The 14,350-nt window shown below is 31.5% G+C and overlaps 1 protein-coding gene across 1 annotated transcript in view; it reads left to right on the top strand.

The window, feature by feature from the left end:
* The window catches only part of LOC130902402 (uncharacterized), a 64,545-nt gene extending 50,356 nt beyond the window's left edge, over positions 1-14,189 (top strand). The window contains exons 9-13 of the mRNA XM_057814530.1: positions 3,397-3,593; positions 5,998-6,132; positions 8,415-8,657; positions 10,284-10,455; positions 12,501-14,189. Of these exons, the coding sequence (XP_057670513.1) occupies positions 3,397-3,593; positions 5,998-6,132; positions 8,415-8,657; positions 10,284-10,455; positions 12,501-12,505 (752 nt within the window). The 3' untranslated portion in view covers positions 12,506-14,189. The remainder of the gene's footprint in view (positions 1-3,396; positions 3,594-5,997; positions 6,133-8,414; positions 8,658-10,283; positions 10,456-12,500) is intronic.
* The last annotated feature ends 161 nt before the right edge of the window (positions 14,190-14,350 follow it).

A 14,350-nucleotide genomic window follows, 5' to 3' on the forward strand; every position in this document is an offset into this window, starting at 1 on the left:
CGTTGAGGAAATACCAAATCTTATTGAAGATGGATCGTAGCATCTTTTAAGATGTTTGTATTGGTTATACTGGCGGTGCTCCACAGCTTAACCCCATAAGTCCCTCCCAGTAGAACCTTGTTATCTATGGTCAGTTTTGATCTGCAATCAATAAGCTAATACATATGTCTTCATTTTATTTCCAGTTAATGGAGTTTTGTGAATGTATGCTTTTTCCAAGTAAGGGGGCGGTCTAAATCAGCGTCGGATTTAAGACGGGTCTATGGGAGGCTCCTAGCAGGTAGGGGCCCCGCAAAATGACTAATTTGATTATTTATTTTGAAACCAATATTTGATCTGTGGTCAAGACTGTGAATTGAAAACGAAATATTACAGAATAAGAATTTTTTAAAGATAATTGAAAATTTACCATAACTAAATCGAGAAAAAAAAGTTTTCTAAATCGAACCTTTATATGGTTTATGAAATAAGATTTTAACTTATTTTGACTTATAATTTTTAAGGTTTTTATTTAAAACTAATATACGTATTACATTTAAGTTCGAGCTGATTTTGATTTCCTTTAGTGCGCCTCGGATCTATTTTAGCCTCATGCCCCACTACTTCTTAATCCAAACGCTGTTCTAAATACAGACCAAGGTATTTGGCATCCTAGCCTTATAGACTGTAAATTTCACTTAAATTATTTTCTTTCTCGTTCTCATTAATGTGAACCATTTCTAAAGTTCTCTTCTCGAGTATTATATTTTATTTCGTTTTAAGAATTTTTGAATCTTTATTATTGAAGGTGTTTTTGGTATTTTGTGGTTTGTTATTGCAGTTTTTTTTTCGTATTGATGACCTTTTAGTCTATTTTCTAAATACCGAGATGTCTGCCCTAAAGAGTTCTAAATAAATAGCAATCCTGTGTGCAATACCTTGTCGAAAACTTGGGTAATATCAATAAAAGCAGCTGTGTAATATTGTCTGGTCCTTATTTTGTTGAAATTCTGATATTGAAATACTGATTAATCCGAGAAATGTGCCAAAAGAAGATTTGAAGTAAATAAATAATAAAAAAGACAGTCGTTCATCATAAATTATGTAAATTGATGTTTGTCATTAACTACTTGGTGTGAAACCAACAATATCGCGTCATACCTAGTTCGTTTTGTATAGTCTCAATTAGATAGAATCTGTTAGTAATATTATTCTAATGAACCATTTTATTATAACTACTAATAACAGATAATAAATCAGTCCATACAAAAAAAATCATAAGGATCATTAAGATTATAGATTAGACTAAAACAAAGTACGTGGTATATTGCTTTGTGAAATTATTTATTTATGAAATAGGCTGGCATACCAAACTTGATTTAATTTTCAATTTGAAACTTAATTTACTTGAACGTTTTCAGTTGTAGTGGCCTTGGGTATCTACTATACTTATGTGTATAAACACCAAATTCAACAAGGACTTGTATATCTGAATATATAATTGAAGACAAAAATTCACAACCTATCGTATCATATGCTGCAGAAATATTTGTGTACAGAAAGAAAAGAATCAATTGATACTATTCGGAAAATGAATTATCTGAACGATAATAGAGAACAAAATGGCAAAATAAGACCAATGATGAGATACTAAAAAGAAAACTTGGTAATATTTTACAAAGCGCGCATTATGGATTTATATGAAGAAAAAACGAATACCTTGAAGTTAAATTTGCCTTCTACAAGCTTAAAAAATTATAAATGAATATAAATTTATTATTAAACAATTCTAGTCATAGTAAAAGCTAAAATATCGGGTTGCAAGTATGCAATTCCATGCAATCTAATTATGCATTATGCAATTTTGTTCATCTGAGTTAAATTACTCCGAATATATTGATATTTTACGTGTGAAAATAAAAGACTTCATTTATGCAAAAAATATTAATTTTCACGTGGAAATAATAGTGCTTATTTTAATTAATTTGGATTAATGTGAGATATTTAGTTAGTAGCTTTAAATTCGAATCAAATCTGTTTCGCGAGGTTGCCAATCCACTTAGTGAAGAAAAGTGAAGAGAAGAACGCACGAACGTAAAAACGCGCTTTTGTAGATTTAGAGAAAAAAATTATTTTGAATATAAGAATGAAATGACCGAAGAGGATATCATGTGAAATAGTCCACCATTTTTCTACAATAAGTAACTAATGAAGAGAATTTTTAACCCTACCAGAATATCAAATTGTCTTATGAATTATTTAGCTACCTATTTTTTCATTCATTGATCCCCAATTACTTGGGACGCTTAACCAACAAGTTCTTCTATTCGTATACCGTACGAGGCTCAGTGTTACCACATAAACTTGTCCATAAACTAGCAAACTGAACCTAGATAAAGTAAGACAGCTTTGCATCTTGTGGACCCTCGATGTCCAATTCAAAATGACAATTTTGAGTTGGTAAATGCCTCTAATGAGAATAATGGAACAAAAATTATTAAAACAAAAAAGTAATTTTAATTTATTGGATCGTTTGAAGTAGATAAGAAAGATTTCGTTATATGCTATCCGAGTAATGTGGACAAAAATAATATATTGAATTATTATGATTATTATAATAGTTCATAAATAAGTGAGCAAAATTTCGAAATTATATGACGCTTTTGAAGTGCTTGAAAATTGAGTTAAAAGTTTCAAAACCTCTGAAACTGAAAAAAACACCTAGTAAAATAAAATGAGACCTATAAAAAGAAGAAAACGAAAGACCTAGGACATTATTCTTCGAATGAAAAGATTCTAGAGAAATTTTTAACGACGGTTCTTATGTCAAATTAGATTTCACTGAATTTTGTTTTTCATTCTAAACATAAGAAAAGAACATTTTTATTTATAGAAAATAGTCTATTTTCAAGTCTATTCACTTAGTGAAGCCATACTGTAACCTTTTTAGTTCATCCGAATAATAGTTTTCCTCTAGAAAATAGGCGTTTGAATGTGCAAAAACGTCCTCGTCTAATAAAAACCTCACTTCTGCAAATGAAACTTTAACATTAGGAAACAGGAAAGTCACTGGGAGCCAGATCTGGAGATTAACAATTCCATAACTATCCCAAAAAATGGTTGCAATCACTTTTACTTCCGATAAAATCGTCTTTGCCTTTTTTGGAGGTTCGCTCTTTGCAATTCTTTGTTTCTTCATTCTAAGAACGTAGTGAATTAGGAATTAAAGCATAAAATCGCCCTTCTCATTTCAAGACAAGTATTTAATGACAGAAACAGAAATTAAGTATCCAAAACAGTTGAAATTTCAGAGAAAATGTCTTAAGGCACTGGTATACCAGGCAACAAATTAATATTGAAACTGTTCTGTTGATTTTCTTGGACTTATAGTTAGCCGAAGTCCTATTTCTGTTTCAGATAAGCGAGCAACAGAACAGAATTTGTTTTTAATGTCATCAGTTTTGCTGCCGATATCAATAATTGCCGCTTACTTTTACTTCATTTATAATTTGGGGCCTCGTTTAATGGAAAATCGAAAACCTTTCAACCTCCGAAATATACTACTAGTATACAATTTTTCGCAAGTCATTGCAAATTTTTATATAGTAAGCGAGGTAAGTAAAGAATTTTAATAAAAAAAAAACTATTTATTTTCATACTTGTTTTGTTATTAAGATCTGTACATTTAATATATCGATTGAATAATAGATTTTTGTACCAAATGTTATAAATAATCTATATTAGGAATATCTAGCTTATTAAAAAAGATAATTCATGGCATAAGTACCTCTCTGATAACTGATAAAGGCATTTATTACACTGTGGTAGCACTGTGGTAGCCACCTCTTATTTTTAATTTTCAAATAAGAACAAAAACAGACATTTCTTACAAATGAATTCGAAGTCCTTCAAATAAACTTTGTATGAGATTCCAATTTGAAAACGTACTAGCTTCTAGATTTTGGACCCTACAGAAAATTCAAAATTGCTCAAAGCAACGTTATAGAGTCCCTAGGCATTCTGGTATCCGCGAAAATGGAAAGGGCAGACAGGACCGTCAAAAGTACTCTACTACCCTTTAATTCCACTATCCGATGATTTCATCAAATGTCTAATGGACAAAAGAGCTGGAAATAGCTTTCATAATAAGTGTCATGCGACATACTAGAACCCCAATTTCAGAATTCAAGTTACTGGAGGACAGTCTTATTCAACTTGAAAGAAATATCGAGTTGATTATTAGCCACGCCACTGATATATAGCCAAGTACCTAAAGATGATATTTATCACGTAAGATGCTCACTGCTCAAGATGCAAAGATGAAGATGAAACTCCACTCCTCGTATTGTTTAATTGTGCTTACCTCCGGGTATTTGGGAGGACATCTTGGAAAAGAAAGCGCAAAAACACATCAAAATAGAGGAGACAGATATATGTAAGATTTTTCACTTAACATTTCAAATAGATCTTCATAATCTGTATTTCAGCTCATGAATTGTCCTTTATGGGGATCAAGCAAAATGTATTACTTACCAACCGTATCATAATCCAATATTAAAGTCATACTTTGTAAGTTTGTGGAGGGACTATCAAACAAATAATTGAAGATACTGATTCCTCATGCCATTACATACAGAGTTATCAGAGTTACCATGTTCATTTCAAAAAAAAGAAAGAAGAAACGCTTATAAAGAGAAACTACTGGTTTAAAAGAATTAAAACTCAAAGAACATCGGCTTGTTTAAATTTTGTCGATTGTTTTCATTGTCAGTTAGCGACTGTCAGTCTTATCAATTCGGCTCTTTTAACAGAAAAAGAAAGGATAGAAATGATAGTAGGTACGGCGTTAGACTTCGAAGTCATGAAGAAACATGTGCTTTATTTAATGAAACACATTTAGAACGAGATCCAACAGCTAGAAGCACAGTCATCGGGATTTCTGCAAAATTAAATGAAGATGGATGGGTGTAAAATGATCCGAAAGCAGGGAGACCAGGAATAAGCGATGATGCTGTTAATTAGTTGTTAGTATCGTTTTTAAAGAAAGAAAAGCTGCACCCACAAAGTTCAACTTGTTCACGATCTCTCTCGAGATAATCCGAACAGATTTTCGTGAAATTTTCTGGTGGCCTTGTGATTTAATTCAATTCAAATTTTTTTATAGTTTATTATTTTCAGACAAGACTACGTTTTGTTTGACTGGTATTCCCACCAAATTCAGACACACTCAGCGCTCCAAAAAAATTGGGTAGGAATTGTCAGGGGAAGATTCATTAGTCCTTTTTGCCCGCGTGGGAATTTAACAGCCGAGCGATATTTGAAACACCTTCGAATGGCAGTGCTTCCGGACCTAATTGCGACATTTCCGGATCCAAATAATAGAACAAGCTTGGATACCAGTATTTGGTTCCAGCAAGATGGTGCACCAATACATTATGGTTTTAATGTTCAAAAGTACCTGGACACTATGAAGTGATAAAAAACTCTAAGGCAGATAAGCTTGCTAAAGGAAGGACGAGAGGAGAGGATGCCGAGGAGACAGTAGCAGTGCTACTACCGATGATATTGGTGATATGTTATTAACAGAAGAATCAAGTCAACCATCAGGATATAGGATCAAAAATCAATGAAGAGATCATAAAATCGTAAATGTGGTTGCAGTATGCCTCTCCAAGACTCAAGTGTATGAATGGTGTGACAAACTTGCCACATGCACAGCTTCTCATAATAATTGTTACCAATAAGAAAATCAGATTTGTCGCCATGCGACTATTATTTATTTGGTCCATTGAAAGAAGCACTTAACCGACTGCGATTTTAAAGCAATATGGAAGTTGATTCCTTTCAGCGGGAATGGAGATTTTTACGAAAAAGACATCCGGAAGCTTCCGGAGAGGTTTCCAAAATGTATAGATTGTGACGGAGACTATCTACAAATTATTATTTACTTGTGTTGTCAATTAAATAAGAATGTGTTATTAATTACATTAGATAATTAAAAAATTCTAATGATTACAGGCCGTTCCCGAGATATGGTATCACGTGAATTGGAGCTGTCAGAAGATTGACTACAGCAATAGTTCTCACGCCCTACATATACTAAAGCTGTACCACTTCTTTTTCCTTACTAGAATGTTCGATCTATTAGAAACGGTAAATCATGTTAAATTTTGTAATTTGAAAATCGATTTAACGAAATAATACAAAACATATATAAGAATCCACATAGAGAAATTCGGGAGCAAAATAAAATTATGTTAATGAGGAGAAATTGAATACATATTCTAAAAAGTAAAAATACTTCTGCTATCTTTTAGATGTATTCTTACATAACTAAACAGTATATGATTCTAAATATATCAGGATAGTGGAGCAGAATTCGACAAACGTTTCATCTGAATATATATGTCAGGTTAGGTTAGGTTAGGTTAGATTATAATCTATTTCGCGAGATTGTGAACTGTCGAGAGATTGTAAACCGTAACATATTGCCGAAGTGAAGCTGTTAAATGAAAATCTTACAATTGTCAAATTGTCAACTGTCCGAAGACTGTCTCTTATTATTTCAGTGGACTGTTCTGTGTCTATAGAGTTAGGAATGAAACTCTAATAGAATAAATACACTTCAAGAATTGTGACATCGAGTATTTATTTATTATTAAGCTGGTAATCAATAATTCTGACAGCAAATTTTATCAAAATAGAAAAATCAGAAACGTATCAATATTTTCTCCTCAAACACAAATTTAAGTTAGAAAAAAAAATGAAATTTCCTCTTGGAAAGCTTTTCTTTGATAGACATGTTTTACAAAAAGGAATACCGAAATCGCAAATATTGGCACTACATATTTATGTTTCAACCTAACCTAACAATTTCATATAACTAATTCTAAAGGTTTGGTTATTTTCAAATCAATTCACAATCAATAAAACACTGTTTGTTTACATTCTGCAACAAACGAATTAACATACTAAATACACTGTTTACACCACTCACAATTACACAGTCTGATGCGCGTTTCCATAACCAAGTTATCGTCTTCAGAGACTGAAGGTAAACTCAGTGTGTTCAGTATTAATATCACCAACGGTTCCAGAAATCACAACTTTAACGAATTAACAAACAAATCTGAAGGTTTCAGTTCGATAGATTATAATCTACCCAAAAATAATTTAAGCAATTTTTTACCGTTCACAATCTTTCGACAGTTCACAATCTAACGTTAATTACAATTTTACGGTGACATATACATTTATTGCTGGTGAATGTTTATGAATCTTTTTGTTTTTCATGCTTTCATGAAAAACAAAATGACGCATTATAAAATTCTAAGTTGAACAATAGTATATACATTACCTTGGCAATATCTGAACATTCTTAGTACACAGCAATATACAAACACTCCGGATTCTCATATTCTAACTTAGCTTTGAAGTTTTCGATAGAATTGTAAGTGAAATTAACAATCTATCCGCCAATTTAATATATTGAAGGCAATAGTTTTTGCAGAAAATTTAAAAAACAAACAAAAACAAGATTACCAACCAGAAATTTCCACAGTAGTTCTCATTAATACTTTACAAGTTATGATCACTGTTTGTATTTGGAGAGACAACTTAGCACAGTGCAGTAATGAATCTATGTCACAAATAGTCGAAAAAACAATTGCTCCTTATTCGGAAGTAAAGCCTAAGCAGGTTTAAGTATAACTTCTTTTGTCACTGTTGAAGAGTGAAACTTAAATAATTTTGTAGTTAAATGTATACATACATATTAGATTATGTTGCAGATACTCATTTAAGTTAGAATACTGGAAATTTATGAAATTTGTTCAAATTGGCACCTTTTTATGTGAAATATGTATTGTAAATCAAGTAGAACTACGGGTCATTCTGACACAGAACACATTTCTAGCTCAAGACATTTTCCAATACTTATATTTCATTATGATTGTTCTATTTTTAGTAAAAATTGATCATTCATTAAAAATTGTCACATATGTCGTTTTCATTGGTTATTCATGTAGTTTGAAAATCACTTATTGCATTTAAGAAAAATATTATAAAGAGTGCAGTATTCAATACGAATCCCTAAATTAACTTTTCCAAAACCGGTCCTGCAATGGAAGCTCATTCATTACCAGTCGAAGGCTTGATAGTAGTGTATGAAAAAATTATGAAAAATTAAATTAGCTGCCTAAACACTATAGCTAATTAAAATTTAATAAAAAATAGGAATTGAGATGATATCCTCCTTGAGGAACTTTACATATGCTAGGAAAGTATGTAAACTTCCTCATAATTCACCCGGTAGTGAGATTCCACTTTAAGTATGTAGAAAACGGAATAGACCAATATCAGACCACCATTTTGTAGACATCAATAATTATTTCACCTAATGTTTTAGTAATCATTCATCCTGTTTTGTGTTTCAGATATTTTTCGTATTAAGAAAAAAGCAAAAACAAGTGTCATTTTTGCATGTCTATCATCATGCTGGTATGTTTCTTATGACATGGATCTGCGTAAAATTCGTTGCAGGCGGATATGGTTCGTGGGTTGGATTAATAAATTCGACTGTACATGTTGTCATGTACATCTACTACTTCCTTTCAGCTTTGGATGATAAATGGAAACGGAATATAACATTCAAGAAATCCATCACACAATTGCAATTGGTAAGTCCCAATAATACCACCCGACCTCTTTCTAGAAAAAATATTACTCAGCGCGCCCTGAAGAAGTAACTTGTTTATAATTCAAACAGCAACCAATTAGATGTTGTAATACTTTCAGTGATTCTCAGAATTATTGGTAGTAGATTTTGTCTTTAGGATTCTCTTCTTCTTTACAATTTTTCACCGTCGTCGTACAATAATTATTACCCCAGAAATACACCTGGATAAATCATTGCCCCCTTAAGAAGCTACAAAACCTACCAATGGGCAGTAACTCTCGCTTAGGAACCTTTGCACAATTTTTTTTTATTTCAGAGAGTAAATTTCCAACGAACCATTTCAGTTGATGAAGTGGCCATTTTTCAAGTTGTGTTCCTTTGCTATTTGTTTTCATAAAAGCCAAATTCACTATTTTTCATATTAAAAGGTAGTGTATAGGGTAGAAATAAGGAAGATCTGTTAATATAAAACGACATTCAAAACCTATACAATTTCTTGCATATTTCGAGTCGATCTTACATTATTTATTTGTGAAACTGAGATTTGCAGTAATATTAGAATTCAAACTACCCCGTAAGACTAGTTTCAACTTGGAATACGAGGTCTGTATTTTGTCTGTAATTCCTCATGTAAAATTTTTCTAACCGTTGCATTATCGGAGTTTGCAACCTCGGCAATTATCCAGAAGCTCACTCGACGATCTGCACGCACAATTTGGTTAATTTTGGTCACTGTTTCCGGAGTTGAAACAGTCAAAACGCGACCTGGGCGCTGGTCATCTTCAGTGCTCTCTCGGCATCCACTAAAGCGCTTACACCACTCAAAAAATGCGCACGAGATAGAGAATTGTCCCCATAGGCCTCTTCCAACAATTTATAGTACTCAGTCGGAGTTTTTTTCAAATTAACAGGAAATTTGAGATTGATACGTTGCTCTTGTTTTTCGGCACGATAAAAAAATACTTTCGTTTCAAACTGCATTAATATATCACTATAATAGTGATGGAAACGTGTTTTGGCACGTGCATAAATAAGATATCTAGACACCCAACGCACTACTCTAGGGCGCCCTCTAGGCGCGCAGTCTCGTTATTTAATAGCCAGACGTTGTACATCAATTTTACGAATATTTCGTTAGACATTTCAAATATTATAATACAAGAAAACACATAACAAGACGAAATCTCTTAAAAAGTGATATATTTTAAGTGGGAATGTTTTAATACATACATTTCTTTTCTTATGAGATACTTCTCGTTCTTCCTATCCCATATAAAAGAAAGTCACAAAACAAATTTCACAAAGTAATCAGAAAATCTAATGAATGAAATGAAAAGGGCGCAATTGAACTAAGATAAGTTAACTTGTTGGCCTGCTGAAACATTTTAGTTTTGTATCGGTAGCAGGTGAAAGGTGCTTAAATTTTGACTATACAAAAATTTATTTATCCGAAATTTTATTACAAAAAAATTTTAATGTCATTGTTTACCTTGATATAATGCAAACTCATGTTTAAGACTGGCCAGTTAATACAGATTGAGTCATCTGTCAGAACGATTGGATGTAGCTACTATGTGCATTCAACGATTTTTAATGAAGAAGTTTAAATTTACTTTTTTTGTTCCAGGTTCAGTTTTCACTATTGATATTCATCTATGGAAGACAATTATTCATAGAATGCGAGTATCCACGCATTTTATCTTATTTCTTTGTACCCCAAAATTTCTTTATGTTGATACTCTTTGGAGACTTCTATAGGAAAGCCTATTTTAATAAATCTGTCAAACCACGAGCGCAAGGTAAGATCATTTGATTTAAAGCGATATTTAAAAAAATATACAAATAGATTCAATAACAAATAATTTCCAAATTTTGGAGGTACTCACAGACATGCATATCTAGATGCGTCATCGTCGGCTTCAATCTGTTATTGTAGCGATGATTCCCATTTTGATGTTGGTCATTTTCATTTTCTAAATTTATGTAATCTTTCCAGCAATCAGTAAACAATGACAGCTCCTTTCCTTACATATACGGTTATAGGCTGCACTAAAGTAGCTCTAACCCTTTTATTATTTGTGAATATCTCAAATCTGAAGTCTCAATTCCGCTCTTCCATTCCAATTATCCATGAATCTTGGACGAATGTTCCTTTGTTATACTTTCTCCTTCCAATTTTCATCACATAAATGTTAACTCTTTCACCAGTACTACCAGCGTAAGATACAATAGAACCAATATATAACTAAAAATGCCAATGGATAAATCTCCAATTGGAACATGGAGTAGAAGTCAATCACGAAAAATTTGGAGTGTCAACGTAGTGCTAGGATGAGGGAAGATATCAAAGAAGAAGCATACAATAAATCTATTATGGAAAAAAGAAAAACCATCTGAATTTTTGAAATAGTAGAATTGCGCTATTTGGAACGGCGATATTAAGGTTTTAGCAATGGAGAAGAGTTTCTACATTGATTTAGTAAAATAGGACCTTAACTAGAAGCAGAAGCAATAAAGTAATAAAATGAGACGAGTATACTGAAACAAATTCGAGAGTATTCTTTGAAATGTTGAGTGTAAAACCAAAGTTCGTTTTGATTGGTAACTTAATTTGGTTGTGTGATTTTTAAAAAAATATTTCTTCATTTGGAGATAAAAAGAATTTCCCATGGCAATATATAATGCTTACCGTCATCTACGAATACGTTTAAAAATAATTCCTTCTATTCTGTTCTATGGCCCTTGTAATCATTGCGCGCATGCCCCAACTTTCCCCATGTTTTTCGGGTACTTTATTTCCAAATGTAGGAACAGTGCATACTTTTATAATGAAAATAGCCTGAAAACAAATAATGAATAACAATTTTTTATAAACAATTCCAATTATTGTGCATACATGCACGATACACATATAAGGTATGTCTATATGTGTCTACGTGTGTCCATATGTCTACGCAGGCACGCGCGATCTCTCTCGCACAATATGTCGTCACGTCGGAAACAAAATGTGAAGTATAATATATGCTGTATACTTGTTTAAAGTTTTATTTTCATTCCAAAAATAGTATTTGATGCAAAGACATGTTTATACGGGTATTATTTTTTATGGTTATCGAATTTACCAGTTTACGTTTTTAAGGTCGCGTGCCGTAAATCCTTTCAAGAGCATTTATATTCTTTTCTTAGTTATTCAAAATCTTGCTTAGAATATCGACAGACACTCATTAAAATAAATAAGCAAAAGCACTAACTATTTGTCATAAATATGCTAAAAGTGATTTGTTGATAAAACGGTGATGGTCAATTCCAAGGAATTGATATATTTGTTCACTTAATTTCAAAGGAACATCTGGTTCAACAATATCCGAATATCCAGTGTAAAAAATAGAAATATTATTTTCCTCTATCTTAACCTAAATCTGCTGGCACACAATTGCGGAGAGCGTTCGATTTTATTTCTTCTTTGAGGACGACCATGTCACTATAACCATCGTTGTAGCTGGTGGGTTTTTACGGCAGTATACACTAATGAAGCACCGTCAATTAATTTTTTATTTAATTGCACTGATATTAGAGGTGATAATAAGTGTTGCTCAGCCATATTTATAAAGAGTGCCACCTTTTTAACATGGCGGACGCGTTTGCGCTGAGCGTACTCTTAAAAGGCCTATAAGCATACCTTTCGGCTCTACTCTTCATACATATTGTTTTATCAATGTAAGAGAAAAATACCATAGCTGTTATATTTTTATATATGAGGGAAACAAACCATATGAGATTTCCCCCGTAACATGTTCTAATTATGGTAATCATTCAAATATAATTAACACATTTTCTTTTTCAGATTAAACGTTGATATCATCATAGGAATGGTGACTTTGTTTTAGAAGTTATGAATATGTATTTATAGTTTCGGTTATTTACTAAACGTATAGTTGATTTTTTGCAAAACATACATTCATTTATAAGGTTAAATTAATTCCTTGGTTCTTTCTTCATTCTTTAACAAACTCAATATTTTAACAAACCTTGATTATTTTGTTAAGAAAATTATATATTATTTTACTTATCACTTCCACTATAATTTTTTTGACAAGAATCGTTTCCTTATCGATCTCACGATTGTTATTAGCGATTACCCAGAAAATAAAGCTCTAAAAAAGGCAAAACCTCGCCATTTTTTGTGGTTTGTGAAAAAATTTGGAATTACCATTCCACACTTTTTGTTTTTTAAGGGTGAAAACTAGCCCTAATTTTAAAAAAATATCAAATAACATTTTAAACCTTAATATGGGTGAAATTTGGCTTGGATTAGTTAAATAAGAATTGTTTAATGTTGTAGGATACAATTTCATAATATTTCAACCCTTAATAATAAAGCCATTTTTATAATATAACTTAGTTATCTAAATACAAAAAAAGTAGAATTCCGTAGAAAAAAATATTTTAACACATACATTTACATACATAGTTACGTATTACATGCAATGAAATTTACAAATCTGGCTCATTAATTTTATTTCCATCAAAGTCGATGTTGTCTTCGTCCTCTTCAATTACTGGTGAACTATTATTGCAGTATCCACCCGAGCAGAACAAGTGGAATTGCAGTACAAACAAAGTTTTCTTCACCCGCATAAAGTGCCGCACCCTCTTTTGCATTAACAAAAAATCATTTTTAAAAGTTCCTCGGTACGTGGTGTAATAAACATTCATTAAAATGCCTTCCTCAATCTACTGCTCTGATGTTTTCATTTCTAAGCCATTCTTGAATTTGATACCCTTTAACCCACCACTGTGAAGAGTAAAGGTATATCTATGTATATAAAAAAATGTCCATCGAAGTGTTTTGAATAAGGATGGCGCCACATTAGCATGGGGGTGAATTCCATACTTATTCTTTTAGGTTATATTTAATATGATACACATTTTTTTTATAAATTTTTCATTGACAAAATATTGATTAAACTATATATATATATATATATATATATATATATATATATATATATATATATATATATATATATATTAGAATTTATATTATAAATTTTGTAAGAATGTTTTTTATGTCAAATACTAAGTAAACATTATTGCTTTTATAAACATTAATACATAATAAAGTGATATACGTATTTGATGATTACCATATTGTGATCGTTTTTCTTAGTTATTTGTAATGAAAAAAATACAAGAAAAAACAAATATTAATAAGACATGCAATACATTCTTACTATGTTACTATCTGAAACTTAAATAACTGTTCACATATAGAGGTAGCACATTCATTGCACCCTATAATATGCCAATATTCCTTATTCAGTAATTTCTCTTGTATTTTGACCTATTACAACTAACCATACTTTTAGACATAAATTAAACAATAGATGAAATAGCAATAAGTAAGTAGCTCACAAAGAAGCTGTTACTTTAGCGCTATGGTAGTAAAATGTCGATTTATTACAAATAAGTCCCTTCTATTTTGGTATAACAACATTGTTAACTGTTAAATACACAGATTTCTTTTTAAAAATGTTGGTATTATTTTTTTATCCCTAAAATTAATTTGTCAATTGGAATTTTAGTAATACTCATACTGTTTACACTACTGCTACAATTACACTGTGTAACCAATGTATCATCTTCAGGGACAGAAGGTGAACTGGATAATATACTGCACATTTTGAATTCCAT

Source organism: Diorhabda carinulata, chromosome X, assembly GCF_026250575.1.
Source record: "Diorhabda carinulata isolate Delta chromosome X, icDioCari1.1, whole genome shotgun sequence".
Lineage (NCBI taxonomy): Eukaryota > Metazoa > Arthropoda > Insecta > Coleoptera > Chrysomelidae > Diorhabda > Diorhabda carinulata.